General features: G+C 33.7%; 2 protein-coding genes across 2 annotated transcripts in view; both read right to left on the reverse strand.

Annotated features, from left to right (window-relative positions):
* serp (chitin deacetylase-like protein serp) overlaps window positions 1-1,689 on the reverse strand; it is an 8,604-nt gene extending 6,915 nt beyond the window's left edge. The window contains 1 exon segment of the mRNA NM_001311931.1: window positions 1,622-1,689. Coding sequence (NP_001298860.1) covers window positions 1,622-1,676 — 55 coding nt within the window. The 5' untranslated portion in view covers window positions 1,677-1,689.
* A 4,745-nt stretch (window positions 1,690-6,434) lies between these two features.
* Window positions 6,435-22,027, reverse strand: Ac3 (Adenylate cyclase 3). Its single transcript, XM_013325607.1, has 20 exons — window positions 21,392-22,027; window positions 21,157-21,306; window positions 20,956-21,071; window positions 20,745-20,856; window positions 20,547-20,674; window positions 20,130-20,288; window positions 17,548-17,686; window positions 17,136-17,270; window positions 16,808-16,899; window positions 16,218-16,464; window positions 15,737-15,820; window positions 15,028-15,135; window positions 14,550-14,764; window positions 13,135-13,210; window positions 12,695-12,917; window positions 10,702-10,784; window positions 10,499-10,600; window positions 8,588-8,836; window positions 8,123-8,272; window positions 6,435-6,670 (listed from the first exon to the last, which is right to left on the reverse strand). The coding sequence occupies exons 1-20, from the start codon at window positions 21,935-21,937 to the stop codon at window positions 6,524-6,526; spliced, it is 3,261 nt and encodes a 1,086-aa protein (XP_013181061.1). The 5' UTR covers window positions 21,938-22,027; the 3' UTR covers window positions 6,435-6,523.
* Between the last annotated feature and the right edge of the window lie 2,209 nt (window positions 22,028-24,236).

Raw genomic sequence — 24,236 nt, forward strand, 5'->3', positions numbered from 1 at the left:
GCAGCAATATAATGCATGTGGATTTGAAACTGGAAATTACACAAAGATACAAGTAAATTGAAGATTTGATTCATATCAAGTACATATGATACGTATAAATGATTGATAAGTCATTTCGTTAATTGACAAAAAAAACTTAATTATATTACTGTTAATTTACTTGAATATTGTTATTATTTCCTTTGTCATCGGCAATCATTTTTTATATACATTAACAACTAAGTAATAATATTACTTTACGTTTTACAAATTAATAATAACTCTTTGATTATAATGCTACTACATAATATGATAATTTAACTGATTATCATGGCACCAATGTCCAAATTAACAATTTTGGGACAACTTCAAGTGTTTAAAATTTTTGCAAAAAATAAACGCTCTTCATGTAAATCTCTGTTTGACCATGGGCCTATTTATATGATTAATGATATTAATCAAGAAGGAATCTTACTCGTTTTAAATGTAAATTTTACAAATATTATTAATTATAGAATGTATTGTTTACATCACTTAGTTATTGTATTGTTAAGTAACGAGTGACTGTAACAATTGTTATATGGCTACTCTTAGGTTGTAGATAAAACATATTATCTTCAACATTTCCTATTCGATTCATTAAATTATAGTTAAATATAATTGAACATGTGTTTTTCCTATAAGAGGTGGTGGTATCCTTGAATATCTCACTATACTGTTTTTAGTTTTGCAAGCTTAATATCAGCTGTAATAATCCAATGTAACGTATACGTAACATATTAATATTTCATGTAAATGTAATCGTAACTTTTTATGAGAGTTAATAGCAAGCTTGTGGGCGCGAGGACGAGGTGTCTCTTTGAGTGCTACGCCGCAGCGCCTCGCCGCCGCGCCGGCGAGGGCCACGACTGCCTCAATGGCTGTGTGACGTCACCGGCGGCTGGCGGCGCGGCGGCCTGCAGCGCGCGACGCGGCGGTTGCGGCCGCGCAACAACCAGCGAATGTGAAAGTTCTCAGCTGCTGCATTGAGTAGTCGCTTCGACTACTCCACGTTTGTACTCCGCACACTTAGCGTTTTTATTTATTATATATACAATACATTATTTACACTAATGGATAAATATACTTAAAGTTCATAAACATAGGCTCGAATATTTTTAGTAAGCTTCTTGATATGACATTTATATATATATAAATATATATATATATATAAACGGTTAGGCAACACTTCCATTGGCTCTGACGGATACGTGTTTTCGTAACTCCGAAAATGTCCTACATTGTGACACAAAATCAATGCGTATTAAAATCTCGATTTCACTAGAGGCGCATTCAGAAGTGAGACTCGATAGTTGTCAGTGAGGTATAATTGCGAATGGCCTTGAAAGGCTCGCGTCGCATTGATTACATTCTTAAGTCATTTGATGCAAGGAAATCACGTTCTGTGGAATTAATTATTTAACTTTTGCTACGACACGAACCTCAGACGACACGTTTGATGTAACTTCACTATTCACTTTTGTGAACCGAGAGCGGTCGACGCAACCGATAATTAGGAGATGCGCCGATGTGAGATCGCATCGCGTATGACGTCGCGGAATATGTGAGGACTGAAGGCGTAAGTAAAAAGTTTAGAACTCACCGCAGGCGAATATGAGACACGCGGCCAAAGTAGCGACACGGGCGTAGCGCGCCATGACGGGATCACAACAGGTCGTTGCGCGGCCAACGTGCGGTTAAATAGTGGCCTCAATCTGCGCCCCGCCCGCCCCTCTCGCGCTGCGCTTACACTTCTGCTGGCACCCTTTGCACTCATCCTCTGTGAATCACCTGCATCTTCCAGCGGGATCAGTGAAGTAATCGCATCATTAAACATTCATACGCCGCATATTGAACAATAAACGCCCACCATAGCGCTCAACATCAGTGTAGCATAGTAGGTATGAAAATACTCAGCAAACATTCAGCTCGAAGACCTGTTTGTTAAACGTGTGATAGTATGCAAAGATTCGTTAACATATGACTAGTCTTCGATAAGTTAAAATGTAGGTCGATTTTATACGTCTGAATATTATTTTTAGCCTAATGTTGGCAGTCAGCTTATATAATATTCTGATTGATAAATTTAAGATCTTATAATTATAAAGTTCTAATTAATGAAACAAAAACAGTACTGTTGTTACTAGTGGGTTGTTAAAAATTATGAAATATTAATTTATAAATCGAACCGTTGTGTGCCCATTAAAAAAACGTTAAATAAATTCTACTAAAATTACTTACATTTGTAAAGCTCTTGAATTGTCAAGCACAGATTTTACAAAGTCTGTGTATGTTTATGAGTACATATAAATATCTTCCTAGAAGACTGGGCACTAATTTCTTTGAATGTTTTAATAAAATGCGGAAGAGATGACTGATTCATTTGATTGAGTGCTATAAAAGTGTATGTCTATCATATTAAAGAATATTTTATAAAGCTATTCATGATTATTAATTATTTATTTGTAAGATATTAGTAACCTGGATATTATTACTTTGTATTCGATCACAAAGAGATTATACAGGTCCTAAGCACACTGAAAGAGATCTCGATAAACGTAGGAGAAAGGGTAAAGTACTGTAAAAATCCACCTGCGGCTAGTGAGCCCCAGCTTTATGATTGATTGTGATTCTACAAATTAAGGCAGGCGAATCTTGTTTTCTTATATTTGAACGGTAGTGTAAGCTAGCACATTTCGACTGTTAGCGCATCTTATGACATTTTATATTTTTTTGCCGCATCTAGTAGGTTTATTAAAGGCCGTCACTTATCATCAGTAACAAAGGGATGAGATCTAAAACCAGACGATTAAATTCTGCCAGAGATTATAATATACTACTTGAATTTTACTTCCTGAAGTGCTTTATTTATGAAAATACGTATCTTTGTAAAGCATTCAAATACATCCAAAACATAGGTTTAAATTAGATAAGAAAAACCTTGTGACAATTTTTACAGTTGCGCAAATGATTCTCATCGTCGAGTGCATTGTTTTATTGCGGGAATAAGTTGCACTATGTGTAAAGCGCCTATTGCGTGCACTACTAACACTGCAAAATTTTACACTCTTAATAGGAAAGTGTTATGGCAATCAAAATATACCAACTTCTTTCATAATCTTATAGAGGCTTTTAAAAACAAGTCTTTAAATTAAATATAAGCATCAAATAAAAACCATATATATAAAAATTATTAAAATTAAATTAAATTAAATTATTTAGTTTCTGTATCTTTAGTAGTAGCTGGTGTATGCGGGACTAACATAGGCCAATTTTCAGGGTTCCGTACCTCGTTTTAATTCCACGCTCATAAAATCACGAGCAACAGTTAGTCTTACAACAATTATAACTGTAATTTAAAAATAGACATTTCAAAGAAATACAATGTATTAAGTGGATTAAAAGTGTAAATGAATTCAGATATGACGGCTGATAGAGATGTAAGGAAGAGTAGTACATAATGTGCCGACCCTTCGTAGGAAAGAGTGGAGGCTGAAGATGATAGGAAAAATAAGTATTAAAATAAATAAGTTCTTTGGCCCAATACGATGAGGGAGAGAAAGAAGAAACAAGAAACAGAACAGAAATAAGTTGTTATCGGACAAAACAAAAATATCATCTCTGAAATTCTTTCAACTTTAGGTATTATGTATACAAATATTTCAGCTTATAAATAGTGTTGTAGGTCATTTGCCGGCATCTGCAACAGTTAGCTACACGACATCTGGAACCTGAACGGATGTACGAGTTCGGAGAGGCTTAGTCACAGAGCAGTTTTGTGATTCACATCCACTCGGGACAGTTTCCTAGTTAGACCAAACACTTTTGACGGCATTGGCAAGTATTCGAATGTAGTTTTTAGTGGTTAATTTGAAATATCGCATACAAAACTCCCTCAGTTACCCTTTTAAATAACACAGTTTTCTTTAAATGATATGTAAGAAATCGAATTATAAATATTACAATATATTTTGCGGAACCATGTTATATATCAACGTTTATGTATGTAAATATAGGATTTTACTCAATGTGTATTTTTCAGTTATTATAAAATTTATAAAACTATGTAACAAACGCCGCATCTGAATTATGACTTACTCCAAATAAGGCGTAACATTGTATATCAACTACAATAAATTAAAAAAGCGCTTTATCAAAAATCTATCACATTTCCTTAAAATTAGATAAAACAAAGTGATTTTTCATTAAAATTTAATTAATGGTGATAGAATACTTGAACCGACGTGCACGCAAATACATAAGTGTTTTTCAAATTTAAAAATGTATTTGTAGGTCACTGGTGGTTGTACAGGGATCGTGCGAAATGGGAATCTGTGATCTTGAGTAACATTTTTCGATTACAAGTGTTTGTGTGCATGTCTGTAAGATAACTTAACGAATAGGGATAATACTAAATGAATAGAAAAGCTTGAAGATATTGCTTTATTTAATAAAATTATAGCCCATGAAAGGATCTATTAAGACGATAAAGTATAGCATTTCCAAAATCAATAGATATAAATCACAGGAAAGACCTCTTTACTAGAGAAATTCTTAGAATACTCAGTAAATCTACACTACCATATATCAGTAGATTAATAATATCACCATTCAATATTCTACAAAATTTATGAAATTTTCATTACAATTACTGTAAGCAACTTAAAAATAACACTTAAGAACATTAGTCTAAATGACATTTAAATGTAGCTACCTAAATTCGGTATATACCTAGCTCACTACGTAGTAGGCTAAAACTTGTAGGCGTCTCTTCATAAAGCAGTTTCTACCACATTCATGACTTACTTGCTACAACTAACTGCGTTACAAAGATATTCAGCTGCTTATCAAAGCATCGCAATCCTACCAAAACTAGAATACAACCTAATACCGAATAGCATTTTAGTAACAAGACATTTGACTACATTCTCATAGATGACGCAACACTAAGTACAGACAGATGTGTCCGTAAACAGAACGTTATGTAATTATAATCCGCGAATCGGCGCTCACGCATCACTGTGTCATAACATTCCTTTTCGGCGAGTGAAGATCATAGCTTCTGTACAATCTACTACATAATATCAGCTTTTTTTTGATATTTTTTTATTCATTAACATTAGAAAGATTTAAGAAACTAGTAAGACATTCTTATTAATAATATTCGGTATGATATCAAGGATCAAAATCTACAAATATACGTAGAACAATAGACGTTTAGTTTAAATTACGGTATTTATTTATTACTATATAATAATTAAACTTCTACATGTAAATAGGTGAAAAAAGTATTTTTAAATTTTGAAATTTTAATGAAAGATGAAAATAAAGAAATATTAAAGTCAAACTATTTAAACGAAACTAATCGTATTGTCGTTTAATTATTGTTGCGTCAAATCTAAATATAAATACGTAGTGACTAAAATATGCATCTACAAAATACATATCTAACTACCAGCTATAAAAAGATTAGAAACTACTTAATATTATGATAGTTAATTTTATGAAAAATATGATATTCTTGTCTTTATTACGTTTTATTATATAATTATTGCTGAAAGCATAACGCTCCATCTCATCACATAATATTTTAATAATTATAGTCGGGTCCTAAACTCCGAACCGACATACATCCCGCCTCTTTATTTTAATTAATGTATTCCATTATATGACCACAAATAAAATGAAATCAAGCGTTTTCGCACACAATATGCTAAATTTTAAATCTCTAAGGGAGTTATTCTCTAAGTTTCATAAACGATATTTAATTTATGCAAAAAATGTTTGCAATAAATTAGATAGAGTCAAGGAAAAATATTAGTTAAATACATTTCGATACATATTTCTCCTATCTTTTAATTCCATACTATTTTAAAACATAATAATGAAACGAATCATAAAAATTAAGTCAGTTTCAATTTTTAGCTTAACACGAACGAACACCAAATTGGTTGCAATTACAATGAATAAAAATTTACTTCAATACGAAGCATATGAGATTTTTTTTATTAAAAATCTCTGTTAATGGATATGTGAAGTTTGATTTAAAATATGACATAAATTATCACTATTACTTAGACATATTTTTATTAAAAGAGTTTGTTTATGTCAAGCAGAGCAATTGCTCCAATTCAGATATTTATGCAAATGTCGAATGTGCGACAGGTTATGAAAAATTACGTATATTTTTGAAAATTAGAAATATTACTTTTTAAAAGTAAAGTAAGTTATATAAATCATTGTAACAAATTCGTACTCAACTTGAAAAATGAAATTTTTTATCTTGATAATGTCAATGCTTTAACTTAAGTTACTGGATAAAAACATAAAAATAGAAAAGAAAAAAAGATGAACAGAAAGTAATTAATATCTAACTTATTTTTGAAATCTACACAATCCGTCAGTCAGTTAAATAAATTACTATTACAAACTTATCGTTAAGATAAATAAAAAACTTTCAAGGAACAAATGTTAAAATAATTTGATCTGTAAATATAGTGAAGTTTTAGGAATTTAGTAACGGTCTATCGACGTCAGTGGTTGCGTCGGCGGCGGCGGCGGCGGGGGACTGCAGTTTTGCGCGCTGCGAGTCCGTCGCGTCTCCGTTAGACAACAACGCATCGGTGGCGTCTGCCTCGCACGGGTCCTCCATCTGCGTCCAAAAGTAATTAGATAATGTTAAAAGACAAATGAAAACCGACGTAGCATTAAAGAATTATATATGAAAATGTTTATCTTATGTATATCGTTCATGCCTCAATGTAAACGCATCTTATATTTAAAATTCTTACATAACATAACTAAAAGCTTAGTTTAGAATAAGTATTCAAATCCGGGATGTATCATTAAGTACAAAGTCATATTCTGTATCAGTTTGCAACATATGGGTCGCGTCCGCTGTCTGAGTGCTGCGTAAGGAAACTTCAAAGATATAAAAAAAACAAGTCTTTTTTTGCATCGTCCACCATTCACCAAGGATAAGATACGACATGTTTAAAAACACTGTTCTACATCACGAAATAAATCACATACATCACAAAAAATCACTAAATAAAAATTTGTTAACAAGAATGCATTCTAAATAAAATGATCGGTGTATCAAAATTCTCTTCGCAATTTAAGATAATTACAGGCCCTTTAAAGTTATTGAATAGTTTTATAAAATGCACACTATTATTCACTGACGACTCATTAAATCTTAAAGTAAGATCGTGAATATCATTACCTTGAAATTCGTTTAGTTTAAATTAAAATACGAATAAATGTATGCGTTGGGTGACCTTCAAGCAGCATCTTTAGAGCTCCACATCAAACAGGACTCTATACATGATATTGAACTGAAGTGAAAGGTATTTGAAAACAACACGTCATTATTACATTGTTCTCGCCACCTATTCTTTGTAAAATCTATTTGTTTGATTATATACAGGTAAAATTTAAATCAAATTCTTATTTTTAATACAAAATTGAGAAATAAAAACAAATATTTTAGCAGGATTAAACTTTACAGTTATCAGAGATGATCCACGTGCGTCGATTTGGTTGTAGATAAGTGGTAATACAACGCGCAGTCTGGCCAGTCAGGCCGACGTATGGAAAATCGGCCTGTCCGGGTAGACTGTACGCTGCGTACCAAAGTCTTGTCTTCCATCAAAAGATTTACATGCCATGACGCTATGACTAACATCTTCAACTGTAATACCTTACATAAGAAATGACATTTTCATAGGCAGTTATCTAACCAATTTCATAAAATAAGGACACGAGGTAGGAATTGGAAAGTGCGAGCATATTTCTTATACTTATACGAGCAATACTTCATCATACTTTATTGCATTCCATAAAGATCGAAGAATTAAAATATTTTGATACAACTGCAGTCTCAGAGGCGGCATTGTATACATTTTACATATATTAATTTCATAAGAATTAAGAGGTTTTTATCTAGTAAGTGAGTCCATTGTCTTTCATTCATCAAAGTCTTTGATTTATTGAACCTCTCCACAATTTTGCGATAGAAAGAGGAGTTACCAATTAATAATGTAGGAAACATATCTCTTACATTATTAATTGTAGTAATACTATTAGTCACAGTGTTACGTACCATGGATTTCTCTGGTTCACCGGTGACAGAGTCGCGTTTTCCTTGTAAGTAATATGTCATCAACTGTCCCTTGCCTTTGACAGCCACGAGGCCGCGTTGCTCAAAGTAATACCCAAAACACTGGAGAATTTGACAAGTTTCTTCCGTCACCTGAGGTAAATAACGGTATTTCACTTGGGTTACAAATTATAACAATTATTATAATTGAATGGAAAAAATATAATATAATAAATTACATTAGAATACAGTTTTATACTAAATTACAAAGACATCGTATTCAAGCTCTAATCGAAATCATAAAAGTGATGTACATATATAAAGAAATAAATTACTGAATTTCTACAGTATGATACCAAAACGCATAAATTATGAGAAGCATAATTTTTTCCTCAAATTCATTTTGAATATGATTCGCGTCCTTTAAGATAAGTAATGTTTTCAATTTAAAGTGCAGAATTTGAATACCTGTATACATCCCGCTTTGCCAGTGCTCTCCATTCGTGATGCGACGTTGACAGTATTGCCCCATATGTCATAGTGCGGCTTGCGGGCGCCTATCACACCCGCTGTGATCGGTCCGTGATTAACTCCGAGACGCAACACGAAGTGGTTGAATGACTGCTCATTGATGGCTGTCAAAACTCTCTGCAGTTCCAGTGCGAATTCCACGAGGCATGCGAGATGAGCCCAGCGGACGAGCACACCATCTGACGGCTAAAATTAAAAATTAAACGTTTGGTTCATATACTAAGTTGAGTTCAAAAACGATGCAAAGTTGCACACTAAAATCAATACACAATATTTTGGTGGTTTCTCTATTATCACAACGCATTTAGTTTGTTATAGAAAAATGTTTCTTACAAATGTAGCAAGGTTGCTATGAATCAGTATATTATTTCAAAGAAATAAATAAGAACGTCTTTATTGTCATCATAAAGGAACGGAAATGTAGTAGCTCATACAGTAATTATAATAAAAAAAATATGATAACAATATATAATACATAAAAGTTTTAAGCCATCAGTCGCTTAGAACTTCGTTTGTATTATGTTGTATTTGTTAATGGGTCCCAGATCATATCTCATTTAAGTATAATTGTTTAGTTTGCTCTTTTACTAGGGCTGCCAACTATATAACAACCAACCAAACCAACAATAAACCATTTTATACAACGCAAATACTACCGAATCTTAAAATTTCAAGTCAGAATCATTTTCTACCTGTATCTGACGAAGGTAAACATGACGCGAATGTCCTTTAGCATTTTTAAATGGCCTTGAGTTATTTAAAGAAGTACATTAGGCCATTCAATTTGACGATAAACTGGTTGGTAAATCAGATAAAGTAGACAAGAGATAAAACTACAAATGTAGTGTTTGAGTTAAAACTTAAAACTGTTATAATCTATTGTAGAACTATATAACTACCTCTACGCCAAATGAAAACTATAGTTAGTAGAATATACGGTCGTATAGAAATTGTTATTTGACTAAGCTAAAGTTTTTACACGGAAATATTTTCCTACTATTATCAATTACATGAACCCACGACTTTATCTTTAGTAGTTCATAGTCCGAACCCTGATTCACCATGCTGTTGGCGCTTCACAAATTATACTTTCCATGTACAACTAGAAAAAGACCATTAACATAGTTTAAACAACATTGATGATAGGCACTGACGTACTTAACAACTAAGTAAAGTTTGTTCTAGCCTGCTTCGTGCTTGCACTCAATACTATACATAACCTTACATTTTGTCCAATTTCAAAAAAGCACGATACTAATAAATAAAATAATTAGATGGTATAATGCAGGCGTTACTTTTTTTTACTTGTTTACTTAATTAACATCCTGATTATTGTGATATTTAAGAAGTAATTAGCAAACGCATAATAGCAAATGTAGTAGTAACTTACACCGATTAGACTACAATGGCTTTCTTAAAAATAATTGTTAAATAAGTAATATTTTTTATTCTTTACATTTTACAGTGGTAGAGCCCGCTTTAACATCTTCGCACGAATTGGCCCGGTTCGCCCGGTGAAATATCACGACCACACAGAAGACAGGCGTCAAGTGGAAGCAATTCCGCGTTTCGTCTGATGAGTGTGCGTCCCGGAGGCCTAATTTAGTCCTCTTTCCATTCCCACCCTTTTTCTTATAAGGAAAGGATGAGAAGTGAAAGTGGACTTTCCAGATGAGAATGTGCATGGAAATGGAATATATTTTCTTTCTGTGCATCCTCTCCTCCGTCGATTAAAGGTAGGCAACGCATATGCAATTGCGTATGTCTATGGGCAACGGTCACTTCGCTATATCAGCGATTTCAGGTGTTCGCTAGCTCGTTTGCCACCTTATGATATAAAAAAATTACCTGCATCTGTCGCGTGGGATTTAGGCCTGATGCAGCCATGTATGTGGAACTTATAGTTTTGATTTTTATTATATCCTTGCTGAACTTGGAATTTTCCAGTAACTGAAATAATAAAAATATGGTAATCCAAAAAAAACAATAATCAATTTATTGCGAATACGCAGGCCAAGGTTTAAAAAGATGATGTGCAATATAATCCTTACCAGGTCAAAGTCAGAGATTACTTCGTTCAAAAACCGCAGACATTCCAGCCCTTGATTGTTCACAGTTTCTTCGGAATAGAACTCTGTAATAAAAATAATATAACTAATTTAGATTGGTTAAATAATTTTTAATATGTGTCAATTAAATGAATAGCAGCTTTGATATTCATTTACTTGACGTGTATCGCTACGACATGACATATCTTTGCGGATAAATATTCATAATTTGCTGAATTAATTTGCGATAAGCTATTTGAGGAAATGGAGTCAAGAGTAATTCACTAAAATAGTCTCTACCGTCTCTACAAGTAGCGACATCTATTGATGCAGGTTATAACCTTTAAATGGTCAATAGCAAACACAAGACGGTATTTTACATTTTAGACCGAATACACGCAAATAAGTATAAGTAATACATTATGGTAAATAAACTGAACAGTTATACTCTGTGTAATTTTACTTAAGCTCATACTGCTGTTTGATTTTACCATTACAGTTAGACTAAGAGATCGTGGGTTCAATTCTCAATTACTTAATAAAGTTCAAAACAACATATATATATATTATTGTTTTAAAAACATTATAATATTTGTGTTAGTTAAAAATTCCCGTAAATTAAAGCTACAAAACATTAACGAAACCAATCTTTATTTTTTATGGTTTATAAGGCTATCCAGCAATAATTTCTATTATCGTTAACCCAAAACTCTATATTTTCTTTAATGGGATTTGAGTTGAAACGAATTTTTAACGTTGTCTGTTAAAAAAAAAATAGTAATATTGTTTTTCCATTATGGGATCGAGAACGTTGCTAATTATATTCCGAGATGTCTAGTCACATATTTAGATAGAAAACACACATATAAGGTAAAATGTCTTTATACATCGTAACCTTGTTAAAGACAAGGATTTAAGTCTGCGTGTTACCTTAGTGCTAAGTTAATTAAGTCCTTTACCAATTACGTTGTAATACGTTTTATACCTGCTTTTACAAAATGACCACCATTTGTACAACTCGTTTTCTGAACAAAGATGGGTTGATTTGCATAGCATTTAGAAGCCCGGACTAAAGCAAATGCGTTAACATTAGTCACTCTTCGAGTTAATTGACATACGAATAAAATTACAGATACCATTAGAAAGTTTAATGACTTTAACGGAGACAGATCAGATGTTTACGCGTATGTAGGAGTATTTGCTATGATCACTGTTACGTTATTACATCGCAGGTCTTGCGTTCGATACTTATTCGAAGTAGCATACTTGTATGATGTTTTCCAAAGTTAGCAAATGGGAAAGCCGCTGTCAAACTAATACTGTTTATGAAACCGCGTTAGTTTTTTGCCTAAATTAATCATAAATCATTTGTCATCTTAATGTGTCTGAAGATAACGTATACAAGTGTGATTTATACTTGGCTAAAGAACTTCTTTGTCCTCTAAGTTTGGCTTGATATTATGTTTATGTATGTATAAATGTTGCCAAGAAAAAAGAGAATAAGAATTTATTTCTAATAATAAGTTTATATTGAATATTTTAAGATGATATCATGTTGTTATGTTCTCAACATCAACGTTGGTATCATTTTAAAATATTCACTCACAATGCATCATTACTCATGTTTTCTTATAAGAAAAACATATTTACTATTAAATTATTCAAACTTTCGTGAGACATTATACTAAACTGATATATAAACACGGCTAAACACTCACGTGAGTGTTTAGCCGTGTGTATATATCAGTTTAATATTTACTATTAATTAAGTTACGCGTGAATTTATCGCCACTATTGTCACATTTAGTTGTGAGCTTTCCTGTCTTTAGCAAAAATGCTAGCAAAGCTAAAAAAATGCAGAGTGTAAAACATAAAAAGAGTATATTGTCACACTATATTTAGGCAGGGCAGAAATAAAGTAATATTGAATTCGCGTCACATAACTGCAAGCACAAAAATGAAGGTCAATACTAGAATATTTGGTTGTAGAATGTACCAGAGAAGTTGGGCATGGAGGCGAAGAGCACGCCGACCTCGGCGTAACTCTGGCTGTAGAGGTCGCGGTGGTGGTGGCGCGCGCCCATGAAGTGGCTGGCGACGTGCGGTGGCAGCACATTGTGCACCAGCGCCTGGTTGCGCCGCCGCAGGTCGATCGCCTGCTCCGCCTGCGCGCGCATGCGCTCCCCGCGAGAGTGTCGCGCGCGCTCCAACGACTCGCACTACCGTAACACACAACAAATTGTAACAGTTACATTTTATATTAAATTAATTATTAAAATTATGTTACATAGCATTGTTAACAAACCTATTCATTGCAAATTATCGCCAATTTTGTATCACGTGCATGTAATGGTTTCAAAGCGTGTCCTTAGATTCATTACATTGTTATCTTATTTTATTTCTTACTAATATTAACATTATTGGAGTACAACTCACGTAATGATTATATACCAGAAGAGCGATGAATATGATGAATAACATGAAGATGTTTCTGGCACTGTGAAGTTGCATCCTGCAAAAACAAAAATTAAATCTTACGATCAACATTTCAAACAATACAAACACTAGTCTGAGCAAAGCCTTAGACTAGCAGACATCGCAAATACATCGAAAATGTGTGAATTAGCCCTTCACTACAACTTAATAAACCACCAAATTTGCATCTTGCACACCGTCTTCATTATAGGATTCGATTGGAACATTTAAAAGTAGTAATAGAACAGTTTTTACCCAATTTCCAATATCACCCGATTTTATGAACGATGTGTCGTAAGCTGTTGGAATCCGCACGACGTGGTACGACTAGTAAAGAAAATTTTCTTCTTTGTATGTGCGCTAAGTAAACATGACCTTTGTGCTTTACTTCTACGTCTTCTTTTTCTATTGCTCTTACTTCTTCATTGAGCCAGATATTACCGCACAGGCGGATCTTAAAAAATGTTTCGGCAATTCGTTCTATATGATTTGAGTTATATAATTGGATATGAATATTCTAATCTCAGTAGGTGGTACTACTTGATTGTAAAAAATTAACACTAGTTAAAATTTTGCAACATTCCATGTGTTAAAAATAAACAAGTTTCAATAAACCTTTGCTATTTCTAAGCAATGATGCTGTGAGGATAGTAATGCAAATTGCAAAATCGCCTGTCATAACCTCAAACCTGCGAGACTGCAGAGGTTACATAAACGTCGTCACGAATATATTGCTCAATCTAATACCACTGTACCTATTGTACATTATTAATTATATTTATTATTCCCATGAAGAATGTCACTATAAGACAAATATATTTACATTTACCAATCTGATTTAAAGTACAGAAATCGGCCATGTACTTTTTTAGATTAAGAAAGTTTTCAACGCTAATTATCTTGTTTAGTCAGTTAACAAACCCCGGCTTAATGCGGCACATGATAATACAAAAATCCAGTGTAATGAAAATATTATAATTACTTAAGTTATTACGTAAAAACTTGAATAATAGTAGCATTCAACAACGTTAATAAATAATTATACTACTCGTATTCGTTAAATAAATAAAATATTCAAACATAATGAATGTAGCTAGGATAATAGCTACACATATAATATTTTTAGAAACACAAATCCAATAAAAAGTGTTGAGTAGGGTATGTAAAAGCCGTTGTAAAATATGTGTCAAATAACCGTAACAATAAATCTAAAAACAATACAGCAATTTCGAATAGTGTTGTCAATACGCGATTGTATTTTACTTTTACTCGTTAGGCGTACCCCATGTATAATAATAAAGAAATATTTTTATTATAATAATTTACTGTTAAGCGGCCTATGTAAGTCATCATTAATAAGCTAATAATGTACTTACATCACTAAGAGGAATTGATCGGCGTAGTGTGTTGTGTTTCCATGATGTAGCAGTGTATCAAAGGGGTCGCGGGCAGGGTTGCGCAGGGCGAGCAGCTTGGGCGAGTGGAGAGCGGGCACGACGTGCGTTAATACCAGCGACAACAGGTAGGCGGTGCGCATCCTACCAAACGACATCGCCGGCCACAGTGTGCAGCACGCCGCGCCCACGGCGATCTTCATGTACAAAACATCATTTTGAAAAAAAACAGAAAAATTCTCAAACCCGTGAAGAATAAAAGAGCAGGACTATAAGTAATATTTCTTTTTTGATTCAAAAAGCATTCAAAAATTATTCGTAATTATTTCATAATGCACGGTGCTATTTAATCTTAAGAGTAATATTCATAAGTAACTCATCACTTGACCGTCATGAGAAGTTGATAATTTTGTGAATACCAGAAAAATTGTACTTGTACAAGCGTAAAGTGGCAAGTTACATGGTAATAGTAAGTGGGATGCATGCAGCGGCGCGCACCGCCACGCGCCGGCGCGTCCTCCCGCTGCCCATCCTCGGACCGCACGATGTCGAAATCTCCGCAGATCACCTTTGAAACATGTCGACATACTATTAACAGAACGGACACACTTCACAAAATCAATTAATCCAAATAAATAATTATACAAATGTTCGAAATGATGAAAATTAATGCTACATATTTTTAAGCAAAGCTTTTGTTTTAACAAATAACAAAAAACTGCAAGGAACTTTAAAACAAAATAGTGTAAAAGAACTTAATGCAAAAAGTTTTAAAAAACTAAGGCAAAAAATATTGTATTCAAAAAAAAATAAAAAAAACCGTCATATTTTTCGGAAATAACCCGGTGGCGTGCATATTATTTCGCAAGGCTGTTGCAGGCCGAATATTCCACGAAAACCGATGTAGTTCGGATTTTTTGTTATGAAAATTGGGCTCCATTTTTAATGGAATCTAAAGTAACAGTTATAAATAATAGATCGAATATTTTGTATGCTTAGATACCATTAGTAAGGAAAAATATTAGGAATAGGTGCAATCAGTTTTGCAAATTCTTTGAAATTTACAGCAAGGGAGGAAGTAGTACACAATCGCGAAATAAAGGGTAATTAAATTATCTGAGGCACAGCTAGTTACTAGTTTATAGGAAGTATTATGTATGTATACATACCAAGATGGTAATATTTGCAATTCCGAACATCATTATGTTGAATATGTTGCATATTATCTTCGATGTCGGGCTTATTGTCTTTGTCTAGAACCAAATCAAAGCAAAATATGAATTTCATAGTTAAAGATCGTGCAGTTCATTATCAATTCGACTTATATCTTGCTACGATAAGCAGGTGCGTGGTCACTGCTGAGAATTCGATTGGAAAGTTTCTGGCCATAAAAGAAAACTACCTTTCACCGTGATTTTAGAAACTTTTCTATTTGAATACATCTATCTTTATACTCTCTTAAAGACCTTTACTTTTTTGTGTACCTCATCTATGTCCAAACCTCTTCTGTACCTCGAAAATACATACACCAAATCGCTTCGTCCTTTTTCTAATTAAATAATTCTTACTAAGGGAAATATCTTTAAAATTAAAATTATCACGAACATCACACAGATACCATCAAAACAAGATAACCTAAAATTTGTCAACCTTAAACTGTTCGTATTTGTAGTTGGCATAGAAGAAAACGTTGCCAAGGAAGATTGCAAGCTCGAGGACGAGGTACAGCGACCAGGCGGACGGCTCGATGAAGCTGGCCATGGCCGCCACCGTCAGCAGCAGCACCAGCGGGGGCGCCATCGCCGCCATGGGGCACACATCCGTGCGGTGCGTGAACGCAAACTCCGCCTCTCTGGACTTGAACGTGAGGCAAAGGTTCGTCGCGTCTGCTAGCTCTCTATAAAAATTCATCATCACTAAATAAGATATGCCCATACAATGTACTTTCCATAGTATACATACATACATCATACATTATATTTGCAAATACAATACAACCGAAACACATTTTTTGGAGTGCCAGTGATTAGCTTACATGTTTCTATTTATAAAGACATGATCAAACTAATCGAACAGAAATAAGTACTTCAGCAGAAAATACGATCCCTATTAATTGAAATAAGTTCAAGGCAAATGAAAAATACTGGGAAAATAATCTTAGCAATTTAAAATATACGGCGTAAAATGTAAGTCTTTTTATGGACGAGAAATGAACGCATTCAATATAGAAACGGACTTACCTATCATCATCTCTATTAACGAGTTCTTCTTCTAACATGGCGAGTATTTTTGATTCTTCGTTGTCCTCGCTCTCGTCTTGCGGCGATAGAACCTATGGATAATGTACGAAGCGTCTCCATGTAATCGATGAGCAACATATTTTGATGTAGATAACCGACTCATAAATTGCTAGGAGAAATCGGAATGAAGGGCTCTTTCCAAGCGGATGGTATTAATACGCTACAACTAACAAAGCTATATTTACTGCAAAACTATTACCGTACAGTTGTATATTCAGACTTTTAAAGAGTACATGGAAGGGCCGAGATAGTTGTACCGGGAACTTACAGAGTCCTCGTCGTCGTCTCGCAGCTCCGACAGCGTGTCCGCACTGTTCCTTGCCTCCACCACCTCGCCATCCGGCATATTTCTATCTTCAGGAACAACAACGACACCGACGCCCCCACCGCCGCTGCTCTGGAACTAAATTCGGAAAGAGTATTAGTAAGTTTTAGAATAAGCAATATTATTTCAGAAAAATTGGAGCCACGATACGTTACACAACGTTATAATAATAGGAGTCAAACTCGCACAAACATTACTTGTGCAAGTATGTTCATTCCATTGTTGTAGCAGTAAGTCAAAAACAGTTCAGAAAAATGACGTATCATCCTATTCTTTACCTTCCCCGGAATTATAGTAGAGACAGTCAAGCTGGTTAAATTACTTATTTTATCAATTTTCTTTTATATTCACTAACCGGTTTAAGGACGCGTACTATGAAATAGGTTTTGATGCCGGCCTGACGTAACATTTCCTCGCGCCGCTCCCCGTACGCGGGTTCCACTTCGAACTCATCATTGAGAAAGCTCAAAGTCATCTCAGATACGTGCACGCGTCTGTAAATTATCAAATATTTTAGTTCCACTCATAACATTCTAACATAATTATATTAATGAAGTAATACTCGTAAAAATCACTTGGCGCTCCAATTAGCTCGCTATGCTGACAAGGTCATATCATTCAGTCAAGGCTGGAAGTTAAAGGGAACTTCTTTAATTATCAAACTTAATAACGTTATAAATATTAACAAAATAAACGAGATATGTTGAAGTACTTGTATCTTACCTTTTTTTGTTTTTTTTTTAAAGATAACTTCAGAGTATAAGCTTACAATGACGTCGAGGTCACGGGATTAAAATTTACTTAATTCGAAGCAATTGATCTCATTTTATTCCTGCCATAATATTTAAATACTGTGTTTTATATTTACCGAAACAATTGCCAGTAAATAAATAACAAATGTTTAATAAACTGTTTAATTTAACTGTAAAATTACAATCGTTTAGAGTAGAAGCTTTTCGTAGTTAAGTATCCAATTTGTTATTCATGATAACGCAAGCTGCGATTGGATGCGCAAGTCGGGATCGATAGTTAGAGTGGAGGGACTTAGCGGGAGCCAGGCTACCGCCAGCGTCGGCTACACGAAACATATCAGACATAATATAATATATACAACCGAATCAAATAAAGATTCGTGACATATTTTAGAGTTATTTAAATTAATATAATAACTCAAGTTTTTGAGTATTTATTGTAAAAGAAAAGAAATAGGTGCTTTTCGTTCATAAACTTATGACACGATGATAAATAAAACTTTATAATAAGTTAATAGAATTTATCTTTCGTAAAGTTTTCATGCGAGTTACATAAAATAAAAGTTACGATTTTTTTTAAAAGATATATAATATAATTTAATAATAAACAATTCGGTCTAAAGTTGCTTTTCTTTGCCACATCACTTAGCTTGATTATACAGCATATGAAACAAAGACTTATTCTTATATCCCATGCTTCTAGCTCATATTTATCCGAATGATAAATATTTTTAGGTAACAAAAAGTATAAAGTAGTTATAGTTAACACTTTTTACCGGTATTTGTGGCTTTATACAAATAGCAACAGTTGTAGCTAGTTCCCAAGTCAGTTTTTACGTTTCGTTTGTTTACGTAATAAAGAAAACAAATGAAATAGTTTACTAAAAATAATTCAAGCTTAATTATATTGCGTTGTTTCACGTACTCATAAATATTCGCAAGTTCTCATAAACATGCCAATACGATTAGCCCGTAGAGAATAATTTGTTAGGGCTGGAATACGGTCAAGGCCAAAAATAAGGTCATCAATTCAAGCTTTTGATAATAAAATTAAAGTATTTTGCATAACAAATATCTGACGCAATAGTGTCTCGTGCAGATGCTTCTTGCTAGATGTATATAAAACACTACTAAACTAACTCTATTTAATAATATAAATATCCGTTATCAGTCCTGTTTAAAATTAAGTAAAGTTTTCGGTTTAAGGGCCAAAATAACAATTCTGTACGCTACGGTAAAAAAATATAGGTTTTGAGGCCAAGTTTAAAATTGTCTTTTGCACGTCGCCCTCTTCAACGCCAGACATCGATCCACCAAGTACTAGATATACTTTGTAAGCGTTTTGTGTCAAACGCGGTGTTGTATATTTTACGAACGGTTTCCCATAATTTTATTAGAATCCTATGTACTTACCTCTATTAGCGGTAACTTGTTAATAATAGTATGGTCAATTTAGTCCAATTAAGACATTAATCGTCTGAATATTTACAGAAATAATCTTCTGAAAATTGTTTCCAGCATGTAATCTGTTTGGCAAATTTTTAATTTATGGACGCAATATATTTTAATAAGGTTTTAAGAAAATTGGACATTTAACAAGTTGCACGCCGCAAAGTCTGATGTCACCAAGCACCGGACACCGAGCAACGATCACCGGGCACCGGCTTGCAACATCGAGAAAGTCATAAATTTATTTCGATGTCGCTAATCCCATCATGCGACGTTGAAAACTGTTTCCTAGATACAGTCTCGCAAGATTATCTATGAATATAACTAACACACAAATTAATATTACGAAAATTCAATTTATTATTAATAATTTATGTAAGTCCAAAAATATATGATAATCTTTACACGAAACACGAACTAAGTCAAATTAATATTGACTGACGTAAAAAAATATGTATTAAAGCCATATTGAAGTTAAACCTTATACTATACAATGTAACTTTTTTTTATGACAAAACTTGGAATTATACTTTTAACTCGGGAGACTAAAGCATAACACTTGTTTTGAAGTCTAAACAGAAATGAACATTTTAGAAACTAACGTTGAAAAACATTTTTAATCTATATTTTAATAATATTAGATCTGAAGGATATAACGTACCCTTTTAAAACTATAAGTTGCTTGGTCAACTCATAATTTTGTCGAATTAATTTGCTAAAGTAAGCAAGTAGTTACCCAGCCATTCCACTGCTCTCCATCTTGTTAGCAAGTTCGACATCGCGTGAGTAGACGTCGAATTGCCACTGTCTCTGACCTAGGACCCCGGCCAACACGGCGCCGGTGTGTATGCCCACGCGCATGTCCACCGGCGAGTTCGTTATTTGTTGTACATATCTGAATAATATTTTATTTCTTAAAGAAAAAAATATTAAAGCACTGGACTACACAACCGATTTTAAAAGCCCTCAAACAAGAAATCACTAGGAATGCTAATGGTGGTACAAATCAAGACGATTGTGATGTTTAATTTTTCATATTTCATTATATGACTTTTTCTTTTGTCTAAATTGACTAGGTAACAAATGTATTAGAAATATATCTTATTATATTGCTTACGAATTGTATTCATAATTTATTATAAAACTATCTTACTTTATCGCTTTAACCATTGATAATCCCATGTGAACGCAAAGAACGGCATGATCCGGTCGCTCCAGTGGTGCGCCGCTAATGCAATAATAACAATCTCCCAGGATTTTGATTCGCAGTTGATTGTATTTCTTGAAATTAAATAAATTAGTAAATATCTCCAAATAACAATATTAATATACGTTAATAAATAAGCCATACCTCAGCGAGTCGATCGAAGCGCGCAAATAGCTCATTTAAAATTGCAACTAGGTCTTGGGCTGAATATGTAGATGAAATTGCAGTGAAGCCCACGATGTCAGCGTATAGTATGCTGCCATTAAAAACTAAAGTTATGTATCACAGTAGAGTATATTTCTTTTTCTGAATCAATTTACAGCCAATAAAGTAATTAATGATAAAAATTACTCACCTAACATTTTCGTGCCGCGACATGTAAATCTTTTTAAATTGTGTGTCGATAAGTCCTAGTTCCTGTCTCATTTGAACGGCGACATGTTCGGGAAGCACCGACAGCAGCAGTCTCTCCTAAAGTGCAATAGTTATAATATTGCAATTTTCAATTTACTTATTTTATTAATCTCTGAAATGTTTATAGTAATAGTAGTCGAACCTGTTCTTTACTTTGTTGTTCGATGGTGAGTTTATCACGTAAGCTTCGTTTTGTTTCTTGGAAAGAATTTCTTTGTTGTCGTTCTCCAACAATATATGCGACTACTCCCAAAAGCGTACCTCCCATCAATAAGGTACCATTTGCTAATTGCTGCATAAATTAAACCATGTTAGCTCAATAAACCACTGTAATTAATTTAAAGACATAAATAGACATAGTCAAGGATGTAACGCACCTGACCAAAAAAGTCTTCGGGAAGCCTATTTTCCGTTGTGATAGCCAGGTAATATTGAACAAAAAGATACCCTGATAATGAGAGCAAACTATAGAGTAACAGTATGACATAATGAAAGGGTAACATAGCAACCGTGAAAAATTGCACGACGACAGCCCACCCGAGCAACTCGTTGTAGGAATCTCCAATGCGACGTGACACGCTTATCAGAAGCTGAGCCCAGATGAAAAGCCATGCAATGTGGTTCATTACATAACGTGCTCGTCGAACGAAGGCATACATCGCCAATAGAACTACATTGACTAAGAACGCAATGCCTACGAAAGTATAAGCGAAGTAAAGGTTACTCTCGCCGGGGACAATCGCAGCAAAAATTTGGAATAGCAATCCGGTGGCAAGCAGTCGTAGGACCGCTCTTTGCCTTTGCCGCTCTGTGTAGGCCAGATACAGTTTCTCCTCCGATATGTCTGTGAACCTCCATGGCGGCAGCAAGCACACCCAGCATGTGTTCTTATTCAAGGATTGCGCCTGCATTGTTTTCTCCATGTCTATTAACACTTGCCCATTTTCACTTTCAGGAGCTTTATGTTTATGTTTCAGTATTGTCTAGTTGTCTTTATTTTCTTCAAGGCACCACATCAATTTAAATAAATATTTTTTTCTATTATTATGAATACATATTAACTTATTATTGCGGTCCAATTTTTTTTATCGTTTGCTCGTAACGTTTTATTTTAATAACTGATAAGCTTCACTGTGATTACACTTTTAACATTCGATTTATATTGATTATTATCTTCCGAAAATATTTACCTGATAAGTTAAAGAAAAAGTTAATAAGCTAAGTCGCAGTTAAAATAATACTACCAAGCTAAACAACTGTCCGTTTATCGTCCGATCAGAACTAGCACTCATGTGTTTTAGTAGTAAAGAAAAGAATTTGAAACGGTGACTTTCCGCTGGCGGCTGGCTGATCGAGGACGTCTGTATAATGAATAAATTACACGCTGAAACATTGTTCCGATGGCAGTTCATTAACGAAGTCGTCTAATGGCATGGAGAACGCATGTTTCATGAACAGATGGTCGCAAACTGACTACTGGCGACATCGACATCACTAATTCCCGTGCTGACGATCGTTACACCTGATGACGCGACAGTAACGTGACCGTGAATTCGCTTCATGTACTACACGTTTTTCTTTTCACGGATTTAACTAACACATGGCCATCGTTAAGAAAATGTAAAATAGTCTTTTGTTATAATAACAAATACAATATTATTACTAAATGGTCAAATAACTATTTCGTTTAAAAGTTTTATTATTCGGCCTTCACTATGTAATTTGAAAACTAAAAAAATATAAATAGTTGAAAGAATTATCTCGATTATAAGTCATTTTAAGATGGTATAACTTACATCTGTGTAGATTTTGTCATTGTTCTTTAATACATTTAGAATTCGGTCGCTTTGAGTATTTTGAAATAACATGGTATTTCTGAATGCTAGTTTAAACGCCTGAAATCCTTTCATATATTAAAATCGAAGAAAACCACATAATAGATTAGCAAAGGTTTCATTTCAAATTAAGTCAATTAAGTATGAAAAACTATTTTAGTATTCTACCAGGAATTGAAATGAGAACTAACATTTTTGAAATAATTACTTCGTTTCGAGTAACCTTCCTGCAGTTATATTTTCTGTGACTGAAGTTGGTCCTTGGAACCAGAGGCAGCTAAAATATCGTCAAAAATTAGCAAACTAATATTTCTCGTAAATTGTTCTATCATAAATATGGAAAAGTCCGTATGTTGTTACAAATACCAAATGTTATCTTCCGTATGCAACAAGTAGGTGAAATTATTTTGTTAATTTTAGTGCAATGTTACTCATATACAATACAATATATTATAAAAAAACAATTGTCACAGTATAATATATTATAACTTACAGATATGCATACTCATTAAATACAAATTTTTACTTAACTTTTAAAATCAGATGAATTACGAAAACAAACATATTATTAAGTATTTATCAGATTATTATTTGTTTGTATATTACATAGCATATTGAATTACCTTTTTATATCATATATATATATTTCATATATCATTGTATTAAATGATTAAATATGACAAATGGATTTTGAATTGTTTAAGTATAAAGTACATCTAGGTACATTATGCATTATAATGTTTCCGTGTGTGTATCTATTGAATCCTATAAAGTTATAGGCAATAGATTATAGTTACTTAGATTAAAGCTTCTTCAATAACCATTTGATTTATTTTGTTAAATTCTTTACGCTTTTAAGCCTTGTAACACTTGAATCAGATAAAAGCGCCACTTCGACCCGAGGGACAATACTTTGTATAACGTGCCTGTCGAAACACAAGATCGATTGGTAGATTGCGGTTACTTTTTTAGAAACATTTGTATTTCAATATTCATTTATCTTTTATACTTTAAAGTGGGATCATTTTTTTATCGTTTAACTAAAATAATTATTTATATTATTCATACCTTTATTTAGAGAAGATGAAAAGTCATGAACATTAATGATTAATGCAAAAATGTTTCCCGCCGAAATTATAATGATGTAAGTAATTTTCATAAGATTTCAGTATTACCGATAATTTTAAGCACAAAAAAGTCGTTTGAGGTGTTATTGATCTAAATTTCGTTGTCTCGATTAAAAGCTGTTCGGGTATTTCAGATGGGTTTTTGATAAAGAAATAATTTTGGAAAATATTGAACGAGTCGGTGGTAGCAGGGTACAGCGCGGCGCGGGGACGGTGCGCGCACGTGGCCGCGCGCGACTGCCGCGGCCGCCGCCCTCCGA

Source organism: Papilio xuthus, unplaced genomic scaffold, assembly GCF_000836235.2.
Source record: "Papilio xuthus unplaced genomic scaffold, Pxut_1.1 DF824655.1, whole genome shotgun sequence".
NCBI classification, from domain to species: Eukaryota; Metazoa; Arthropoda; class Insecta; order Lepidoptera; family Papilionidae; genus Papilio; species Papilio xuthus.